This window comes from Salvelinus sp. IW2-2015, linkage group LG14 (genome assembly GCF_002910315.2).
Source record: "Salvelinus sp. IW2-2015 linkage group LG14, ASM291031v2, whole genome shotgun sequence".
Lineage (NCBI taxonomy): Eukaryota > Metazoa > Chordata > Actinopteri > Salmoniformes > Salmonidae > Salvelinus > Salvelinus sp. IW2-2015.
The window spans coordinates 6,171,723-6,195,252 of record NC_036854.1 but is presented as its reverse complement, the minus strand read 5'-3'; the positions used below and the strand labels follow the sequence as shown (position 1 = coordinate 6,195,252).

At 42.6% G+C, this 23,530-nt stretch overlaps 1 protein-coding gene across 6 annotated transcripts in view; it reads left to right on the top strand.

Annotated features, from left to right (window-relative positions):
• Positions 1 to 23,530, top strand: part of LOC111972706 (filamin-A-interacting protein 1) — a 47,566-nt gene that overhangs the window by 16,566 nt on the left and 7,470 nt on the right. The window contains exons 3-7 of one of the 6 annotated variants that reach the window (XM_023999752.2): positions 2,307 to 2,483; positions 3,029 to 3,207; positions 17,214 to 20,058; positions 20,308 to 20,372; positions 22,830 to 22,887. In XM_023999752.2, coding sequence (XP_023855520.1) covers positions 2,307 to 2,483; positions 3,029 to 3,207; positions 17,214 to 20,058; positions 20,308 to 20,372; positions 22,830 to 22,887 — 3,324 coding nt within the window. Of the gene's footprint in view, positions 1 to 1,593; positions 1,619 to 1,965; positions 2,227 to 2,306; positions 2,484 to 3,028; positions 3,208 to 16,086; positions 16,280 to 17,213; positions 20,059 to 20,307; positions 20,373 to 22,829; positions 23,521 to 23,530 lie in introns of those variants that run through there. The other 5 variants (XM_023999756.1, XM_023999755.2, XM_023999754.2 and 2 more) reach the window with 5 other exon arrangements.

Here is a 23,530-nt window from a genome sequence, read left to right as displayed (position 1 = left end):
TTGGAGGGCGGTCCAAATGATTAGCCAAGCAAGGGAAGTTTGCAATGTAAGCCCATCAGCCCTCGTGTTTAGTCAAGTTTGCGAGTGTACAATTATAGTATGTTCACTTTGGGCCTGAAACTCCCCATAATTCAATTTGCGACGATTGTATATCCGCTAAGTAACGTCAGACAAAAATTAAAACCTCAACGTCAATATATGGAGTCAACATACAAGTAAAAACGAATGTAAATAAGTTTGAAATTGTGCAACTAATGCACATGCCAGCTCAAACACATCTTGTAAAAGTAATGATATTTTTGTTTGGTTAGCTTTTGGAAATTGTAGAAATTAAACATTTTCCTTCTTCAGAAGTTCCAGCTTGGCAGGCTAACATTATTTAGCTAATTCATTTGCTAGCCATTATACAGTAGGTGTATATTCATAATTATATATTTAATGTAAGTAGACATGCAATCATAATTGACTGTAGCGCATATAAAGCACCGACAAGGTGGCTGAAAACACAATCACCGTGGGATGAATAAGTGCCGAATTTCCGGGCATTCCTTCCTCCTTCGCTCCTTGCCCTGCAAGTGTATACTCGTCAGACGTCGTGATTCGTCATCAGAAGTGTCCACTTAATTTGAGGGCTGAGGGGATAGGGTGTCTTTTAAGTGTTTGGACTGCAACCCGGGGCAAGCCTACACAAAACACAGCACCTATTTTTAAGTGTTTCTAAAATCCCCTATGGGAAAAATGAATGGTGGAAAAACAATTGGAACCATTTCCGTGTTTGGGAGCTAGGTTTTATGACAACTACTGTGGGGCTCTATGGAGGGAGTGATGCTGCTGCCATCAGTGCACCCTCATCCCTTTCTCCATCCAGCTGATTTGTTTAGGCATGTTGATGACTTTGCAAAGTTGCAACTTGGGATAAACAACACATGTCCTCCTACACCTTATGTTGAAATCCAACCCTGAACATGTTGAAATCCAACATGCTCTGAATGTCTTATCAACACTCAAGGTATTGTGAAAACAGAAGAATGGTCTTGTTTATACTAAATTACTTGCTAATTATATTCTAGCACAGTGGTATGGCAATAATTAAACTCTATTAATAATTTATAAGGAGCGAGATAAAGAAGGGTCTTGTGTCCTTCATCTCTATGCAGGAATGTATAATTATGTTCCAAATGGCAGCCTATTCCCTATATAGTGCACTATTCCAACCTGGGCATATGGGGTCAGTTGAGAAAAAAACCTGTGTTTTGGATTGCATTTGTATGAGAGGAGACACTCAGGGGTCTAGCTAAGGAGAACAGCACCCCCCTGTGGGGAGAGTTGAGCTCACAGTGCAGGAAAACCACTATGAATGTGCTGTTTATTTTCAATAGTTACCCCACCCTGTGGTCATTTAACTATTTTACAATGATCATACTTCAAAATAATTGTATATGGTTGCCCATGTATATTCTCTAACCCAGGGCTCTTCAGCCCTGTTCCTGGAGAGCTGCAACCCTAATCTAGCGCACCTGATTCTAATAATTAGCTGGTTGATAAACTGAACCAGGTTAGTTACAACTGGGGTTGGAGCGAAAACCTACAGAATGGTCTCTCTCCAGGAACAGGGTTGGTGAGCCAAACTGAACTTTTACCAATAATTTCCTTTGACGGAGCTGGCCGTCACGCCATACACATAAGTTAAAAATACAACTGAAAAGTTATCAAAAATGTATGAATATTTATTAAAAACAGATCACAGAGGATAAAATATAGAACATGCAACAACAAAAAGAAGTAACACTTGACCCTTAAGATACATCGCATGTCTAGCCTCTTACCACATTGTCAAGAATTCCCCAAACTCTTCTCAACCTCCATTTTAAATGAGAAACACAATCAGGTGTGGGCAATAACCAATTAGGGGTGTGGCCCACACACCTGCATACAATTAACTAGACCCGACAATTGACCAAACAAACTGAAGGAGATGTAGTTGAAAGATTAAGTGGATTTACATGGATAAAGTATGGAATAATGGGTAACTTGGGCCCAGTTCAACAAATATAGTTCGCACAACACATTTAAAACAGTTAAAGGGGGAAATTGTGTCCTAGTGAAAATACTATCTTCACATTTCCCAACTCAAAAACAAAAGCAACCTCCAAGTGTCACTACTCACAATAACAAAGCCACATCCGTCAATTTGAAGTGGTTCAAATGTCATCGAGAATAAAGAAGGTAATAATGTTATTGTCTTTATCCCCGTGTAAATGGTTCTTAGGTGACCTAACGTGTCCCCCTGCTCCTTGTGTCCGTAGGCCAGAGAGGATATCATCCACATGCTGAAGTCAGAGCGTCCGCGACCCGAAGCCCTGGAGGCCCATTACGGCTCAGCTGCCCCCATCAAACCCCTCCAGGCCCTGCAGAGAGACAGCCTTCTGACCAACAACACTACAACGCTAGGGGACAACGTCTATGAGATGCCCATGCAAGAGGTGAGTACCACTATAGACAGTTTAGTCTCATAACATAGTAAATGTAAATCTGGGACACTCAAATTTGTATTATGTTTGGTATGCTTACATAAGACAGAAAGTTACATAAGGCAATCTCATCACAGACGATGTTAGCTAATTAGCAACTACGTTACTTATTACTTTTTAGCTACTTTGCAACTTCTTAGCATGTTAGCTAACCCTTCCTCCAACAATCTAATTCCTAACCTTAACCCATACCCTAGCTATGTTACGTTTACCCCAGAGTCCAGGTTGTTATAGAAGTTAATATCAAAATAAATATAGATGAACTATAAATCGCTATATAGTGTTGATAAAAAGGTCAATGTTTTTAATGAACATACTGGATAGATAAGTGTTTGAATGACTCAGACATTGCGTGTGCTCCAAATGGTACTCCATTCCCTAATAGCGAATTCATTTTTATCATATGGGCCCAGGTCAAAAATAGTTAACTATATAGGGTGCAATTTGGAATGTAAACATGGTGGATGCCATTGAAAACCTTCTAATATGTTGATCAGTTGGACCGGCTGGAGGAAAAGCATCGCGAGACGTACAGGCGTATGCTGGAGCAGCTGCTGCTGGCCGAGAAGTGTCACCGCCGCACGGTTAATGAGCTGGATAGCGAGAAACGCAAACACACAGACTTCATGAACAAGAGTGATGACTTCACCAACCTGCTGGAGCAGGAAAGGGAGAGGTGAGAGAGAGTTGCATGTTCCTTATTCCATGTGTGTAAGTACAGTGGCGTACCGCAGTTTCGCTAACTTCCTGCAATTCTACATATATTGCCATGGGGCAGAGAACAATGTACAGTTTTATAGCTTATAGCTTTTATAGTTTAGCTCATGCTATTCTAAACGTTTTGCAATGAGGCTAAGATAATGTAGAATTTAAAGCCAATTTCCTGCAATTCTACACATTGCCATGAGAACTTTTGCAGTTTTATAGCTAATCTCATGCTATTCTACACATTTTGCCATAAGTCAGAGAAAATTTTACTGTTTTAAAGCTAATTAACTGCAACACATATTGCCATGTTTTGCCATGACTATTTTACACACTTTTCCATGGCTTATGACGTGTTTATATATTTTTGGGGTTTGGGGCCCCCAGAGCCCCTGCCCCCCACCTTGAGGTAGCTGCAGTACGCAAATGAGTTATTACATCATGTTACAATTGGTTGTGTGCCAATCTGTCACTGCACTCTGCAAATTACAAGGCCCGCAGTGCTCTAAAGTGTGACCATTTTGATCTCATGCTCCTAGATATTTTGCTGTGTGACCTGACATTTTATTTTGGTAGCACCAGTGCAACCAGGAAAGAAATCACCCAGATAATATTTGTTGTAATGATGGGCTTCAATGTGCAGTTGTTTCCGAGTGCCCTTGAGAAAAAAACTAGCGCAGATTCATACAATGCCTGTGTCTACCACTTTGTGTCGCCGGTTAGCTAAAGGCTTTCCCATAAAACAAATGAATGTTAACGGCAAAGTAGGCTTACCTGGAAGAATTATATGATGATTTGTATCAATCGGGTGGTGTTTTGCAAACTCTGCTATTGCGCATGCAGTACAGAAACACTGCCGGCCAAACATACCTCATTAGCTAGCTAACAACCAGGTTACTTTACCGGTATACTGTATCTAAACATTTGGGGGCACAGAAAGAAAGGAAAAGGGATAGCTTCTTTAGAAGACCAATGATCATAGCAATGAATGACTGATCTCTTGCATGTCATCACTCACAACTTGACGCTCTTAGAGAGACAGTGCAGCATTTAATGTAACACATCTCAATATGTAGTACTTTTCCACAATGTAGAAACCTAATATTCCATGAATTACTTTGTAAATTCCATGACAGGTTTTTGTATCAACATTTTTATAGAGCGTTATTCGTTTTATAGAGCATAACATGCTTCAAAAGTAGCTAGAGTTCATATAGGTCCAATATGCTATATCTCATTCCCAAAGCATATGTTCTGGTGCTCCTAGATTTTATGTTGTGCTCCTAACCTTCAGTTGGGAGCACCAGTAAATGTTTTTAATTTAGAGCACACGGGGAAGCAAGCCCAAACAATACCAGACAAAGACCCAGGGACAAAGAGACGCTGAGGCAGTTTCAGAGCCCAGATGTAGCATGTCGACACCCAAGCTAGAGAACCCCTCAAAAGGGCTTGAACAGAGTCAATGCTCGATAGAGTGATGAATAGACTTAACCAGTGAACAATGATAGTGCCACTCTGTTAGTTGTTAGGTCATTAGACCACAATGACCTAACAATTGTTATTGGACACAGCACATATGTAGAAGAGGTACTGACATGATGAAGTATACATTGCTACAACTATGATTTACAGTAATATGGCAGTATTACATAGAATATATCATTATTTTATGGCATGGTTGTTAAAAAGTTATGATACCCATTTGCCTTCATAGATATATAATAACTGTCACGAGCTGCGATTTACCCATCAAATCATTTTAGCCTCCTTTGAGACCAACTGAGTTTGACTATGGCTTTAAAACAAGGATGAAGAAGAGATAAAAAAATCCGATACCAGCAAGATGTTCCCAGGTGGAATTTATGAGGCTCATAACAAAGGTGGAATCCAGATGTCAAATCTAACCTGGCCCCCCAGTACAGTGCCTCAGTGGTACCCAATTCCCTATGTAGTGCACTCCTTTCAACCAGGGCCCGTAGGCCACGGTCAAAAGCATTGCACTATGTAGGAAATAGGGTGCCATTTGGGACACAGACTGTCTGACAGTACCTCAAGACCTGCAAGTCAGGACAGAGCACTGACATCATCTATACCCAACACTAGAGTAATCTGATAAGGCTCAGTCTATCTGATAATGCATGATGATGAATGGTTCCTCACCATCAGAACACTGCTAGCTCACACAGTACTATGCACAGCTAGTTCTACTCCAGGTGTAAAACATTCCCCAATTGAAAGACCTCATGCCTCACTGAACCATTTACCCACAACATGAAAATATTTTAGTGTTTTGACAGTGGGTTGCATGCTAATTGATTAGTAGTCTTATGTAAGGAACAGATGGATGTCCCAGTTCCTATTTGAGGAACAACTGTTGTGTATGACCTCGTCCACAAGCGAAAACCTGCCCAGCATTGCCAAATTAATCGCTGTGTATGCAAATCATTTGTCACTTATAATTGACCTTGTTTTACTTGTGCTAGAATGAATTGCCTGTTCATATGTTGTTTAGGACATTTATATACCTTCATTGGTCACATTTGTATCTGGGCAATTCCATGGTAACAGAATTTTAAATGTATGCCAACACCATTGATTGCAAAGTTAAACAAACCAAAGAACTCTATACACAATGACTATATTTCCAAAATGTCCACTGAAAATTTTACAAAAACACATAGTGCCTTCAGAAGGTTGTCACACCCCTTGACTTTTTCCACATTTAGTTAAAGCCTGAATTTAAAATTGATTACATTTATATTTTGTGTCACTGGCCTATACACAGTACCCCATAATGTCAAAGTGTAATTATGTTTTTAGACATTTTTATTCAACCCCTTTGTTATGGCAAGCCTAAATAGGTTCAGGAGTAAAGATTTGCTTAACAAGTCACATGTACTCTGTGTTAAATAAGTGTTTAACATGATTTTTGAATGACTACTTCATCTCTGTACCCCACACATACAATTATCTGAAAGGTCCCTCAGTCGAGTAGTGGATTTCAACCACAAAGACCAGGGAGGTTTTCCAATGCCTCGCAAAGAAAGGCACCTATTGGTAGATGGGTAAAATATAGCAGACATTGAATATCCCTTTGAGCATGGTGAAGTTATTCATTACCTGAAAGGAAGGAAACTGCTCAGTTTTCACCATGAGGCCAATGGTGCTTACAGCATTTAATGGCTGTTGATTGTGATAGATGACAACTGAGGATTGATCAACAACGTAGCAATGAACTATTTCCTGAATTCAAAGCGTTATGTTTGGGGCAAATCCAACACATCACTGAGTACCACTCTTCATTTTCTCAAGCGTGGTGGCTGCATCATGTTATGGGTATGCTTGTCATCGGCAAGGACTAGGGAGTTTGATAAAAAAATTAACGGAATAGCGCTAAGCACAGGCAAAATCCTAGAGGAAAACCTGGTTGTCTGCTTTCCAACAGACACTGGAAGACAAATTCACATTTAGGCAGGACAATAACCTAAAACACAATTAAGTGATAATGCCCGAGAAGCCAGTGTTTGGAAGCTATATTGGCATGTGTGTTGTGCTCTATCATTAGGACACTGTTCAGATGAGCAAGGCAACAACACAGCTAACACAACTTCAAACTGAAGCTGGAAAGACTGCAAACTAGCTGCACTTCGTTTTACCTTTTTTTCCAATTGACATTTTTTTCTATATATCCATAAAAATTATGCCATCTGATTCATGATTTCGACTGGCTGAGAAACGCTGCCTGCCTTTCTGTCACGTTCTGACTCCTGACCCCTACACGTTCATTACTATGGGACAGTTGGAGATCGAATTTGAATATTGAAACAATGTTACAAATGTCGGAGAGACCTACAGCAAGGTTTATACAAATCTCCGCTGTTGAAAACTAAATGTTAGTCGAAAAGATATGTGAAAATGTCTAGATGCTTTTTATAGTGGAGATTACGTTTAGAACTTCTCTGCCTGGGCTGATGAGACAGTGGATTGCGCAGTCAGATGGAACAGAGTAAATAGGCATTTTAACATTATAGATTTCGCCGGTGGTAACTTGTGGAATAGACACCGGCTGGAATGCGCTTTCAACCAATCAGCATTCAGGATTAGACCCACCCGTTGTATAAGGCCAAATATACACTGGAGTTGCTTACCAATAAGACATTGAATGTTCCTGAGTGGCCTAGTTACAGGTTTCACTTAAAATAGGCTTGAAAATCTATGGCAAGTCTAGCAATTATCAACAACCAACTGTACAGAGCTTTAATAACTATTTTAAGAATGTGAACATTTTGTACAATCCAGCTGTGCAAATCTCTTAGACTTACCCAGAAAGACTCAAAGTTGTAATCGCTGCCAAAGGTGATAATAACATCTATTGACTCAGGGGTGTGAATACTTATACAGAAATACCTAATTTACATATCATTTTCAATAAATTAGCAAAACATTTTAGAAACATGTTTTCACTTTGTCATTATGGGTTATTGTGTGTAGATGGTTGAGGATTTTTTTTAAATTTTGAATCCAGGCTGTAACAACGTTGAATAAGTCAAGGGGTATGAATACTTTCTGAAGGCAATGTAGTTGAAGAACAGTACAGATGTAAATATGTGTACAGAATGATGTTAAAATCTTCCTCAATTTGTGACCAACTTTTCCAAACACTCTAAATATCTAGTCTGAATTGAGATTAAAAGATGTCTGCAGAAAGGCGGCTGCGTAGGCACTAGCTATTATCAAAGCCAGCTTTACAGATGTTCAAGTCCGGGCTTTGGCTGTGCCACTCAAGGACATTCCAAGACTTGTCCTGAAGCCACTTCTGTGTTGCCTTGCCTGTGTGCTTAGGGTCGTTGTCCTGTTGGAAGGTTTTCATCAAGGATCTCTGTACTAGAGGTCGACCGATTATCATTTTTCAATGCCGATACCGATTATTGGAGGACAAAAAAAGCCGATACCGATTAATCGGCCGATTTTTAATTTTAAAAAGTATGAAGAAAGAAAAAATATATATCATACACACACACACACACACACACATTTTTGTAATAATGACAATTGCAACAATACTGAATGAACAATGAACACTTTTATTTTAACTTAATATAATACATAAATACACACACACACACAGCTCTGAAGTGACAATGATACTGAAGAGTCTGCTTAGGAGACAAATACTCTCAACTGTTTGAATAAAAATAGAGTTTAAGTTACCTGTGATGAATGTTGAAAACAAAAACTTTAATTTCTATATGCAGGAAATCCTATTTTAATAATGGGCATGATAAGAATTGACAACCAAAGTGCGAGTCATAATTCCCATGACACCTTCTAGCAAAATCTGAAAAGCGGTTCCGATATTTTTAGATTCACTTAAAATAAGGTCTGTGTTTCGTGTAGGCTTACAGCACCGTGCCAATTGTATAACTGTGTAGATATCCATAGGACAAGGTAACTCTGATCAATATTGGCTAAATATAAGCGAAGATACATTTTTTTGTAGAGTGGATTTATGAGAATATGTTGACAAACGTTACCTTATCCTAGTGAGATTTACACGGGTATCAAAACGTCGAGGCGGTTTAAGCCTGACCTTATTTGAAGTAGATCAAGACATTCTCTATGGAAGACATGAACGGTAAAATAACGAAGGAACCCCTTTCAAATTCAGCCGCAAGTTATCACAGGAATTATAACATGTCGACTATTTCTCTCTAAACCATATACCTTTGACTAATCCGGAAACTATCACCCTGAAAACAAAACGTTTATTCCGTTCCGTATTTTATCTAACGGGTGGCATCCATGAGTCTAAATATTTCTGTTACATTGCACAACCTTCAATGTTGTCATAATTACGTAAAATTCTGGCAAATTAGTTCGCTAAGAGCCAGGCGGCCCAAACTGTTGCATATACCCTGACTCTGCGTGCAATGAGCGCAAGAGAAATGACACAATTTCACCTGGTTAATATTGCCTGCTAACCTGGATTTCTTTTAGCTAAATATGCAGGTTTAAAAATATATACTTGTGTATTGATTTTAAGAAAGGCATTGATGTTTTTGGTTAAGTACACATTGGAGCAATGACAGTCATTGATTGATTGTTTTTTATAAGATAAGTTTAATGCTAGCTAGCAACTTACCTTAGCTTACTGCATTCGCTAACAGGCAGGCTCCTCGTGGAGTGCAATGTAATCAGGTGTTAGAGCATTGGACTAGTTAACTGTAAGGTCGCAAGATTGGATCCCCCGAGCTGACAAGGTTAAAAATCTGTCGTTCTGCCTCGTTTCTAGGCCATCATTGAAAATAAGAATGTGTTCTTAACTGACTTGCCTAGTTAAATAAAGGTGTAAAAAAAAAAAAAAAATCGGTAAGTCGGCGCCCAAAAATACCGATTTCCGATTGTTATGAAAACTTGAAATCGGACCCGATTAATCGGTCGACCTCTACTCTGTACTTTGCTCCGTTCATCTTTGACTCGATCCTGGCTAGTCTCCCAGTCCCTGCCGCTGAAAAACATCCCCACAGCAAGATGCTGCCACCACCATGCTTCACTCTGGGGATGGTGATAGGTTTCCTCGGCATTCAGGCCAAAGAGTTCAATCTTGGTTTCATCAGACCAGATAATATTTTTTTCTCATGGTATGAAAGTCCTTTAGGTGCCTTTTGGCAAACTCCAAGCGGGCTGTCATGTGCCTTGTACTGAGGAGTGGCTTCCGTCTAGCCACTCTACCATAAAGGCCTGATTGGTGGAGTGCTACAGAGATGGTTTTCGTTCTGGAAGGTTCTCCCATCTCCACAGAGGAACTGCAGAGAATGGTGCTGAAAATCTGTAGAAATGCTTTATTTTATTTGTGTTAACTTAAAATCCAAATTCTCACCTGATGACCTGTTCATCCTCTCCCTGTGCCTCAACATGGGCGGTGCGCTCCCTCTCTCTACTGACTCTCTGACCCCTGCCATGACAATCAAATGAAATCAGAATGCAGGCAACAACTGTAGAGATGAGGAATTTAACTGATAGTGCCCTTAACTCAAATTCTCACATGATGACCTGTTCGTTTTTACCCTGCCTCAACATGGGCGGGGATTTCTCTCTCTCCACTGTCTTTGAACCCTGCAATAATCATATGACCAAATACCATCATATGACACAAATGTCTGGCCTTAACAATGATGGGGTTAGCTTATTAACATGAATTAAGTTCTGCTTTTATTAGCTAAATTATTGATTTACTGTCTGGCAATATAGCTGGCTAGCTGACTACATAGTACCAGTCTATTATACATTATTCCACGTAGCTAGCTAGCTATGTAGCCATTCATTTATTTACTTAGTCCTCTGCACTCCCCCCAAAAATCTTATGTCCTACACTTTTCTCCTCTTTGGCATTGACCTCTCTACTAGCTACTTTTTCAGAAAGGCAGACACTGACTCACTGAGTGCTGTTCATCTGAAACTGCAGTTGAAAAGGGGAAGATCCAGATACAGTGCTAGCTTAGCTAGCTAGCTAATGTTAGTCTAGCTAAAATAGCCAACCAAACAGTTTTTAGTATCTCATATCCAATAGTTTGCTAGTTACACAACATAGCAATACATTTATGAAATGTTCATAAACCTTTACTCGTTTTCAACATTCAAAACATGTATACACTGGCGCACTCGTGAATATAGATACCCAGGGCTTGAGAATAACTTTTTTTCATCACCGTCCCAGAATCGTCCTGAAGTGCAATTTCAAGCATCCCAAACTGAAGATGACCATCCCAAAATAAAATACTTTGTTTGTTTTAGTTTTGATTTGCCAATGTGTGTCTACTCCAGACCCTAGGTCATTCAGGGATTTAAAAGGCTAATAAGAGTACTAATAAAATAAAGAAATAGGGCTGTCAACGGAGCTAGAAATTCACACACGTGCCTCTAAAAAGGCCAATTAGAATAACATTCAAATCTATTTTGCATAAACGTACAGTTAACGGACAAAATAATGGAGAACTTGAGGAAATGAGGGATACAAAGTATATTGAAAGCAGGTGTGGTTCCTGAGTTAAGCAATTATGCCTAGGGTCATGTATAAAAAGCTTTCCAAACACTTGTAGAATCTATGCCAAGGCACTTTGTTGGTGTTTCCTTTATTTTGGCAGTTAGCTGTACAAAAATTAAAGTGCATCCTAGGTGATGTCCACACCGATGATGATATGAGGGAGGTGCCAGGAAATGTAGCCACACTTTCAGGCTTTTAGTTACATAAAGGCTAAACTGCAGTAATGTTTGACAAATATAATGTAGGATTATTAACATTAATATTTAAAGGCTTGATTCTGACATGCGAGGCATGGTTAGTTCACAAGAGTGGAGAGAGAGGCCACTGGCCAGCGCATGTTGCACACTGCACACATCACCCACCCTGCAATCAGAGCATAGGCAGTCAAAAAATTTGAAAGTATTAAACCATAAACTTAATTGGATAAAACCTGGAGGTTATATGTCATTTTATGAAGCATGTCTTACCTTGTTTAAGAGTACACTAGCCAAAATCAGACCACAGAAATGTTAAGGGAATTATTAAACTAGCATTTCTATCAAGTCCTATTGGTTTTCAAATCAACCCTCTTTCATTGTCCAGCAGCCAAAGAGACAATCCTAATCATATTAGCAAACCATGCTAGTTGTTGCATCTTTAGATCTCCCCTCTTTCTAAAATTCTAAAATATTTTCATCTCCGTCACAGGAAACCACTGGCATATGCAGTGTGCTTTCCAGAACAGTGTGTTCCCGCTAATTGCATTTTGGAACAATGCACACGTGGCGTAGCCTATTTTAACACAACATGCAACAATTTCAAAGATTTTGAGTAACAGTTCATATAAGAATCAGTCAATTTAAATAAATTCATTAGGCCCTAATCTATGGATTTCACATGACTGGTCACAGATACCTTAAAAATGTAGTGGGGTGGATCAGAAAACCAGTCGCGTTGATCAGGCTGTTGATCGTTGCCTGTGGAATATTGTCAGACTCTTTTTCAATGGCTGGATATTGGCGGGAACTGGAAAATGCTGCCCCACAGCCGCAGGAAGAATTTTGGGGATGTGGTGGCGGATAATTTTTTGGCACACGCTACAGATGTCTACAGTATCAGTCCGCTAATACAGGACCAGGAAAGGCCTTAGTGAACTACTTTGGTTCTTTTTTTTTGTCATTAGGAAAAGCATTCCTCATGAAGCTGGTTGAGAGAATGCCAAGAGTGTGCCAAGTTGTCATCAAGAAAAAGGGTGGCTACTTTGAAGAATCTAAAATCTTTTGTTTTAACACTTTTTGGTTAATACATTATTACATATGTGTTATTTCATTATTTTCATTTCATTGTTACTCCTTGTGGCGGCCAGGTGCATGCACGCTGACTTCTGTCTCCAGCTGTACAGTGTTTCCGCCAACAAATTGGTGCGGCTGGCTTCCAGGTTAAGTGAGCAGTGTGTCAAGAAGCAGTGCGGCTTGGCGGGGTCGTGTTTCGGAGGATGCATGGCTCTCGACCTTCCCCTCTCCCGAGTCCGTACGGGAGTTGCAGCGATGGGACAAGACTGTAACTTCCAATTGGATATCATGAAATTGGGGAGAAAAACGGGATAAAAAGTACCAAAAATAAATAAATGCTTGCATACATGCTGTCTGCCATCTGCCCGGTACAATTGAAACCGGGATTCTCCAGCGTGCCAGTGGCTATCAAAGGTGAGCATTTGCCCACTGAAATCTGTTTCGACGCCAAACTGAAATCAGGTCAAGACCCTGTTGAGGACGATGAGCACACAGATGAGCTTTCCTGAGGCGGTTTCTGACAGTTTGTGCTGAAAATCTTCTGTTGTGCAAACCCACAGTTTCATCAGCTATCTGGGTGGCTGGTCTCCGATGATCCCGCAGGTGAAGAAGTGGAGGTCCTTGGCTAGCATGGTTACACGTGGTCTATGGTTGTGAGGCTCGACGGATGTACTGCCATTTTTTTTTTTTTAAATGTGGTGTGACAAAACTGTAAATTTTAAAGTGGGCTTTTATTGTCCCCTGCACAAGGAGCACCTGTGTTTAGGAGAAATACTCACTAACAGGGATGTAAACAAATGTGTGCCCAGTTTGAGAGAAATAAGCTTTATGTGCATATGGGAACACTTCATGGATCTTTTAATTCAGCTCATGAAACATGGGACAAACACTTTACATGTTGCATTTATATTTCTGTTCAGTGTAATTGGAAGGTCAACCTTTACTTGCGGACATTATCTACACTGCCAGACAGTAAATCCTAACTTTAACTATTAGTGGGGGAAATGCAAAACTGACCCACGATCAGCATCTAGGGGCAATGTCACCCTACTCCTGTTTTCAACCTGAGATTCACTTTGTTTTTCTGTGCTGAGGACATGTAGAATGGCTGGTTCAGTGAACTGGTGAATAAGTCGACGTTTAACGGTCTGTCGGACGTAGCATGGAGATGACGGCCGATGACCTCAGTCTTATTACCTTTTTGAAATCGCCAGTGTTAAGAAAGTTGGGAACATCAGGCTGACCAACAACCGTACATACATTTAGTTAAAGCCTTTAGCTAGGTTTATGTGGATGGAGCCTCTAGGCAAATAGTAGAGGGAGTGTTGAAAATATGAAATGTTGTAATATTAGATTTGGAGGTTTTATATTCATATTTTGTTTGAGTGGGTCACATTCAGAAACGTGAAATAAGACTTGTGACCTCTGCACAATTCAAATGCATGCCAATTATTATAATCCATCTCCAAATGTATTGTTACCTCAAAAGCATTACTCATTTGGTGAGTAGATGTCCTTCTCTGGTTCTCTGTTTCGAGTTTTGAAAGATTTTTATAAAGTAGCATTCTACTTTATAAATGTGAGCTTTGTCTGTGAGTCTGTAGCAAACTATATACTTGCATGCTCTTGTGCTCGCTGATGCACAGATTTCCAGTTGCCCCCACCCGTCACCGATGACCTCCCCCGCTCTGTTCGCAGCACCATGTGATAACACATTCCTCCCAGCTGCAGTCATCTCAGAGATTCACTGCAGGTGATGTCATAGTGGACAACCCTGAGCACCTGTGAAAGGATGCTAGTCAGTCCTCAGAGGAGTGAGAGAACTTTGCTAAGCCACTTAGATCTTTGTTTGTTTCATTCACCATGGTGGAACCTCTCACACTCCTTTTCTATGAGGTCAGTCAGTCGTTCTTCGTACGTGGAAATGGATACTGTATATTTTCTCTAAATTAAAATATATTGACATGACCATATCTGTTAATTAAACTGAAACAAAAATCCAACAAGCTAATTCTGTTCGAGATGAAGAAAGTATTCCAATTAGAGTTATTTTCAAATGTGACTTCCTTTCTGTTTGAAGATTCGTTATAGTGATCGTTATAGTAACTGTAATTGGTATGACATTAGTTCAGTCTCTGCTGTGGGCTTAGCTTGGCCACAGGAGGTTTTGGACCTTCTTTGCCGTCACTGATGGGCCTCTGTCAACAAAGAGGCTATGAATAGCCCTGACCACCAGGAAACATGCTGGTCACCTTCTAAAGGACTTATTCATAATGCCACGATAATCAGTGAAATGACACCTGGCTCATATTCTAAACACTATCATCACCACTGAGAATGGGGGAGTATCTTGTTGCAGAACTATATGTCATATCATAATTGGGCCTATGGGCTCTGGTCAGAAGTAGTTTGCTATAAAGGGAAAAACGTGCCATTAGGAACGCCAACTTGGTCTCATTAAGATTATCTGGATACTTTGAAGTAGCCTTGTATACTCTTTCCTGAAATGCAGTGGTAGCTAATGGTAAATATTTGGGTCATGCAACCATTGACTCCTGTATTGCTGTTAATCTGAAGCATTTTCTGCTTGACAAGCTGCCAGGCAGATTGTGTGAGGGCCACCCTGGACCTCGTGACACAGGTTTTATGACCAGTGACATCATCCGTGTGGTATTTGCATGATTACACTTCACACTTTAAGACCACAAGTGTTGCTCCCAGCCAGGAGTTATGGTCTGTGTCTGAAATGACACCCTAATTCCCTATATAGTGCACTACTTTTCATCAGGGCCCATAGGGCTGGGTGAGTGAGCTGTTATTTTAATGAAGAACACTGCAGTGCTGTAAATATCTGAATCCACTGCAGGATTGGGCTTCTGGTGCAGCAAATTCATCCCGTTGTGAAAATGTACAAGTCCACTTTTACCTTACCAACTTAGGATCTGGCATCTATTAATTACACGGTTTAATTTTTTTATTTCACCTTTATTTAACCAGGTAGGCCAATTGAGAACAAGTTCTCATTTACAACTGCGACTGTAATATGTCTGTAGCCGTAGCATCCTACAAATATCGAAATTTGGATTTACTTCTTTGCATTCAAGGGGCAGACAATTATGAACTAGTCTGGCACTAGTGTGACATTGTTCCCAAAACAACAACAACTTTCCCCTTGCATTGTTGCCTTGTTTCTATGGGAACATGGTTGGTCGCAAGATGGACAAGAAACAATTGGGTCAGGCAAGACAACAGTTTGTGTGTTGGAAGTGGAAAGAAGCCCTGCTAACATAGTATAATTCTATATACATTTACCTTTGGTCTAAAAGGCTGCTGCAAATCTACTGAATCTCACAAATACAATTCCCCTTCTCCGTTGGAGGAGAAAGGGGGGGGGGAAGAGAGCAGGGGAACAGGAAAGATAGTGTGAAAAGCCCCCCCCCCCCCCCCCCCCTGGCTTGAACCCCTCTGTGGCCAAACAAGGGCAGCACCATTCTGTGGCATAAATGGGAGGAGGGATGACATCACCACCAGCTAGTGGAGCAGGGATAATTTTACACAATTCACCTTTCATTGTCCATCGATGACATGTTTGGAATTTGATGGCCAATTCCTCGTGGATTGGGGGCCTTCTCACTACACAGTGAGAGGGAGCAGATGCCTGCCTGAATACAGCTCAGCACTATCTAAAGCACGCAAGGACCTAGTGAATCCATCCCGACTAATACTGGGTAAGTCTGAGCTGTTGAAACTTTAAGAAACAGAGTAGTCTGGCTGTTACAGTATCATGTGCATTGTTAGACCGGCTGCTGGTGGAACATTTGTTTGTAATGCAAAGCAACAGCGGACAATGATCAGGACTCGCTCCTGATTATGCACTGAGTTTCTAGTGTGGTTGTGAGAACCATATGGAAGGGACCTGTTGTAGGCAGCAGACACACTATAGCAGTTGCACAGAGAGACTCCCGCAGAGATTAGTTAAATATCTACTCACATTATTCCGTTAAGGTTCACTCCGTGTTAAGGACACTGGTTGTGTTTTTTACAGTTTAGCTAGCATGTCTCTATTGTGGTACTTTGCTCAGTGTGAAGGGCAGTGTTGCCCCTGTTGGGAGAATCATATGAGGGTTCAGGCTTCTAATCTGCCCCCCACCCCCTCCTTTGTTTCCTCTTCTATCATGCCTTTTCTTCTGTTTGCCTACCTCCCATCCGGGATCTCACCACTGCCCACGGGGTTTTGGGCTGGGGATAAGGCACTCATTCTGAGTCTGGTCAGGCTCCTCTACTCTGGGAAATGTTACTTAACTTTGGAGATTTGTGAGACATTTTAAGAGTTCAAATACTTTTTATTTTTATTGAAATTCTTTTTTCCCGGACTATTTGTAGTTTACAAAATCAAAGGTTCAATATTTGTAAGTACTATGTAGCAGTGTACAGGAACAGGCCTACATTGTTCCTGTATACTGTAATTACATCAGCAGGAACAGCGTAGTAGATACAGTTTCACGGTCTCTTAATACAGAGGGGGATTTATTATTATCATCAGGTGAAACATCTGAATAAAGCCTATCAAATTGAGAATTTACATTTCAATCACACTTCATCTCTCTCGCTCTCTGTGTCTGTCACTTTCTCTCTCCCCCCCCTCTTCTCGCTCTCTCCCAGATTAAAGAGGCTGCTGGAGCAGGAGAAGGCGTACCAGGCTCGTAAAGACAAGGATCACAGCAGGAGGCTAGAAAAGGTCCGTGAGGAGCTGGTCAAACTCAAGTCCTTTGCTCTGATGCTGGTGGATGAGCGGCAGCTTCACATTGAGCAGATCGACCAGCAGAGCCAGAAGGTCCAGGACCTCAGCTGCAAGCTCCAGGAGAGAGAACAGCGTCTGGCCGCTGTACACGGCACCGCCAAAGAGGACGCCCAGAAGGTCCTTAGGTTAGAGGCGGAGCTGGAGTGCAAAGCTGCCAAGTTCACCCAGGAGCATGAGGAGATGACTGCCAAGCTGGCCAACCAGGAGTCCCAGGGCCGTCAGCTCCGCCTGAAGCTGGCAGGCCTGGCCCACAGGATCGAGGAGCTGGAGGAGAACAACAAGGCACTACAGAAGTCAGAGGAGGACCTCCTGGAGCTAAGGGACAAGATCAGCAAGGGGGAGTGTGGGAACTCCAGCCTCATGGCAGAGCTGGAGACCCTGCGCAAGAGAGTCCTGGAGATGGAGGGCAAGGATGAGGAGATCACCAAGACGGAGAGCCAGGCCAGAGAGTTGAGGAAAAGGCTGCAGGACGAGGAGACCACCGGCCGGGAGCTGAGGCTGGAGGTGGAGAAACTGCAGAAGAGAATGGTGGATCTGGAGAAACTGGAGAGGGCTTTCAACACGAGCAAATCAGAGTGTGCAACACTTCATATTAACATAGAAAGAGAGAAAGGACTGGCAAAGGACTTGGCTGGTGAGCTGGACACAGTGAAAACCCGTGTGAAAGAACTGGAGAACTCTGAGTCGAGACTTGAGAAGGCAGAGATGGGCCTAAAGGATGACCTGATGAAGCTGAAGTCATTTACAGTGATACTAGTGGATGAGAGAAGGAACATGACTGAGAGAATAAAACAGGAGGAGCTAAAGAGCGATGATTTAAATAAAATGTTCAAAACTGAGCAGAGTAAAGTTATGGAGGTCACCGAAAAGTTGATTGAGGAGAGCAAAAAGCTCCTCAGACTGAAATCAGAAATGGAGGTAAAAGTGACGTCTCTTACTAAAGAGAAAGATGAACTGAAAAGTAAACTAGCAAGTGAAGAGGAAAAGTGCAGGGATCTTAGCTTCAAGGTCGGCGTAATGAAAAAAAGAATGGACGGGCTAGAGGAGGCAGAAAAAGTATTGTTAAAAATCAAAGCCAATAAGGACAGCAAGAGACCCCCAGACGAGGAAAACAAATTCATGGAGCTAACGCAGGAAATTGAAAGGCTAAAAAACCGCCTCAAACAGCTAGAGGTGGTGGAAGGTGACCTGATGAAGACAGAGGACGAGTACGACTTACTGGAGAAGAAGTTTCGAATGGAGCAGGACAGGGCCAATGCCCTCTCTCAGCTGCTGGAGGAAATGAAGAGTCAGACTGCCAGGAACAAAGCCATAGAGAAGGGAGAGGCGGTGAGCCAGGAGGCTGAGCTCAGGATGCGCTGCAAGATGGAGGAGGCAAGGACCAGAGACCTGCAGGCAGAAGTCCAGGCCCTCAAAGAGAAGATCCACGAGCTGATGAACAAGGAGGACCAGCTCTCCCAGCTGCAAGTGGACTACTCCCTCCTCCAGCAGAGATTCCTAGAGGAGGAGGACAAGAAGAAGAGCTTGAGCCAGGAAGTGATCAACCTCACCAAAGAGCTGGAGGTCACCAAGCGCTACAGCCGCGCCTTGCGTCCCAGTATGAATGGAAGGAGGATAGTAGACGTCCCTGTCACCTCCACCGCAGTCCAGACAGACGTGGTGGTCAGTGAACCTGCCGAGGAGGACACGCCTGCAGTGTTCATCAGGAAATCTGTCCTGGAGGAGAACCATATCATGAGCAACCTGAGGCAGAGGGGTCTGAAGAAGCCTGTAACTGTGCTGGAGCGCTACCCCCAAGCAACCACCGAGCTGGGCATGAGAAAATCATGGATCCCCTGGATGAAGAAGAAGGATGCAGTGACGATCACTCAGACCACCCCAGAGAAGACCCCAACCCCTCAGGACAACGGGAACTCCTCCCCTCGTCCACCAGAGCTGTCCATGTCCCAAAAGCCAGGCCAGCCGTTGCACATTCGAGTAACCCCCGATCACGAGAACAGCACTGCCACTTTGGAGATCACCGGCCCTCGTGCTGAGGACTTCTTCTCCAGCGCCACCATCATCCCCACACTGGGCCTGCAGAGGCCTCGCATCACCATTGTTCCCAAGCCCACCACCGTGTCCTCAAAGAGCAAGCCGGGTGAGGGAGTGATGGGGGGGCCTGAGCGGTGCAAGTCTCCAGTCACCATCACCACCATCTCCAGGGCCAAGTCCCCAGATAGGAGTAAGGGCTCCTCCTACTCAGATTCGAACAGACCCCTCTCCCCCGTCTCCATCATCACAGTGAGCACCACTCCTGTGACGGAGGCCTTTGCCTCCGCATCCCCAGAGCCCCATGACATGAGCACCATGGGCCGGGCTGTGTTCAAAGTGACCCCAGAGAAGCAGACATTGCCTATGCCCGTCAGAAAATACAACTCCAACGCCAGCATAATCACCACCACGGAGGACAACAAGATCCACATCCACCTGGGACCTCAGTTCAAGAGGCCATCAGACGTCAGCAGTAGCAGCCCCACAGTGACGGTCAGGCCCCTTAGTGTGAGCACAGAGAGCAAGGAGGCACCCCCAGGTACGGTGCTGCGCTCCCCGCGTCACCCCAGCAACATCACCACCGCTCCTGGGAAGCCCACCCCCAACAAATTGACCAGCAGCATCACCATCACCCCCATCACCTTGGCACCGTCCAGGCCAACTCAGTCTGTGGTGAGTAGTCAAAATCGAGTATATTTACATAAGTTCTTTCTGCCGTTTAGCTCTCCCTCTCCCTTTAATGATGATTTGAACATCGGCTGTCTCACTAAAAGAGAAGCTTTGTATTGTATATTTTCTGTAGCCGTTTTCAGCTGGTATGCTGAATACATTCTATATCGTTGTTAGTAATACAGTTTTTCAATTACGTGACTTTCTTTTCAGACAAACCATCTAAATGATATCCAATCTTTTATATTTCAGTTGCTTCTGAAATGTTTCAAAATGATATCAGGTGGTGTCTGCTCCCTAGATAGCACTCTTTCCAGGTATACCGAAATCAAATGCACTCCTTTTACCTATGACCAATACTAACACTGGAATGAATTGACACGCATATCCCCACCTTAAAAAGGCCCCTCTCAAAGGGTCTTGTGTTGACACATCTGTTTCTACTGGCACAAACTGACATGTTCCTCCCTTTTTAACTGAAAATGTACCAGTGATGACCAATTTGGATGTTTGACTTCTAAAGTGGGCTGACCCGCACATCAGCAATATGAACAGCATACTGTAATGTATAATCTCCTCTCCCAAGTTCTGTTAACTCAATGTAAATCATTTTTGTGAACGCTAGCTTTGCAATGCTCTTTCTTAATGCTGTGAAGGGTTAAAGGTGAGCTATGGTAACATTGTGGTTTTTCATACAGCTAGATTTAAAGAGGCTCTGTATGGATGGAAGCTTTTTGAAGGATAAGAAATGCAGCACTTTAATCCTATTGCAATTCTAATCACAATCAATATCCAATATGGCCAACTCTTGTCATCCCTCTTGAACCTGTAAATTGATTTCTTTAATTTACATGTAATTCTGCACCACTGTTCTAACAAGTGTTAACTTTTTTATTAGTATTTTTATATACACTGCTCAAAAAAATAAAGGGAACACTTAAACAACACAATGTAACTCCAAGTCAATCACACTTCTGTGAAATCAAACTGTCCACTTAGGAATCAACACTGATTGACAATACATTTCACATGCTGTTGTGCAAATGGAATAGACAAAAGGTGGAAATTATAGGCAATTAGCAAGACACCCCCAATAAAGGAGTGGTTCTGCAGGTGGTGACCACAGACCACTTCTCAGTTCCTATGCTTTCTGGCTGATGTTTTTGTAACTTTTGAATGCTGGCGGTGCTTTCACTCTAGTGGTAGCATGAGACGGAGTCTACATCCCAGACAAGTGGCTCAGATAGTGCAGTTCATCCAGGATGGCACATCAATGCGAGCTGTGGCAAGAAGGTTTGCTGTGTCTGTCAGCGTAGTGTCCAGAGCATGGAGGCGCTACAGGAGACAGGCCAGTACATCAGGAGACGTGGAGGAGGCCGTAGGAGGGCAACAACCCAGCAGCAGGACCGCTACCTCCGCCTTTGTGCAAGGAGGTGCACTGCCAGAGCCCTGCAAAATGACCTCCAGCAGGCCACAAATGTGCATGTGTCAGCGTACGGTCTCACAAGGGGTCTGAGGATCTCATCTCGGTACCTAATGGCAGTCAGGCTACCTCTGGCGAGCACATGGAGGGCTGTGCGGCCCCACAAAGAAAATGCCCACCCACACCATGACTGACCCACGCCAAACCGGTCATGCTGGAGGATGTTGCAGGCAGCAGAACGTTCTCCACGGCGTCTCCAGACTCTGTCACGTCTGTCACATGTGCTCAGTGTGAACTGCTTTCATCTGTGAAGAGCACAGGGCGCCAGTGGCGAATTTGCCAATCTTGGTGTTCTCTGGCAAATGCCAAACGTCCTGCACGGTGTTGGGCTGTAAGCACAACCCCCACCTGTGGACGTCGGGCCCTCATACCACCCTCATGGAGTCTGTTTCTGACCGTTTGAGCAGAACATGCACATTTGTGGCCTGCTGGAGGTCATTTTGCAGGGCTCTGGCAGTGCACCTCCTTGCACAAAGGCGGATGTAGCGGTCCTGCTGCTGGGTTGTTGCCCTCCTACCGCCTCCTCCACGTCTCCTGATGTACTGGCCTGTCTCCTGATGTACTGGCCTGTCTCCTGGTAGCGCCTCCATGCTCTGGGCACTATGCTGACAGACACAGCAAACCTTTTTGCCACAGCTCGCATTGATGTGCCATCCTGGATGAACTGCACTACCTGAGCCACTTATGTGGGTTGTAGACTCCGTCTCATGCTACCACTAGAGTGAAAGCACCGCCAGCATTCAAAAGTGACCAAAACATCAYCCAGGAAGCATAGGAACTGAGAAGTGGTCRGTGGTCACCACCTGCAGAACCATTCCTTTATTGGGGGTGTCTTGCTAATTGCCTATAATTTCCACCTTTTGTCTATTCCATTTGCACAACAGCATGTGGAATTTATTGTCAATCAGTGTTGCTTCCTAAGTGGACAGTTTGATTTCACAGAAGTGTGATTGACTTGGAGTTACATTGTGTTGTTTAAGTGTTCCCTTTATTTTTTTGAGCAGTGTATATTTATTTTTTACTTCAATTTATGTAGTAAATATTTTATAACTCTTTCTTGAACTGCATTGTTGGTTAAGAGCTTGTAAGAAAGCATTTCAGGTTAAGGTCCACACCTGTTATATTCGGCGCATGTGACAAATACAATTTGATAGCTTGCCATCCTGAATTTGTTTTCACCAAATGTACACAAAGTAAATCATTTTTTTTTTTTGTGCTAGTTTACGATAATACTTAAAAAATATATATTTTCTGTCTGCGCTTTTGTCTTATGTTGTGTGATTCCTTTCAGCCCGGGGCGGATGTGCAGTCAACTCGTGCCGCAGCCACACGAATCCCTATGTCAAAAGGTATGAAAACAGGCAAGGCAGTTGTGACAGGTGTCTCCACTGTGACACGGTTAGAGTCGCGAGCCGAGTGCCAGTCTATGAAAATTGAACTGAGGAGGTCGACAGTCTGCAGCTCTACCTCCACAGGGGGAGGGAAGTGCTGAGGGCCACACGCTGCCATGGAAATGTGGCCCCGCTATCTATCTATGGACTCAGTCACCCATCATTCAATTCTGACCAGTCTGTTGCCAGCCAAAAGCATATAGAATAGGATAGGTGTTGCAGGCACCTTAATCTGCTCCGATACAAACAGGAACACAGAATAGCTATATCACAGACATGTCCCTTTCCTCTTTAAACATTGGGGTAAAAAAGCATTGAAATTAGATTGTATTGTAATTATGAATGTTTTCAAAAAATATTTTTCTATCCATGTTGAAATGCTTTTTGTTTTGATTGACACGTTACTAATCCCTCACCTGGGTTGTTGTTTATTTCATAATTCATGTTAATATTCTTGTTTATTTCACAATTTCTTATGGAGGTTTCCGAATACTGGGTTTTGCATATGAAATACATTTTGGTTGTCATCAACGTCACTAATTTGTGGCACCAAATTCTTAAAAAATAAACATTATTTGGAATAAAGTATGACACTGTTTTG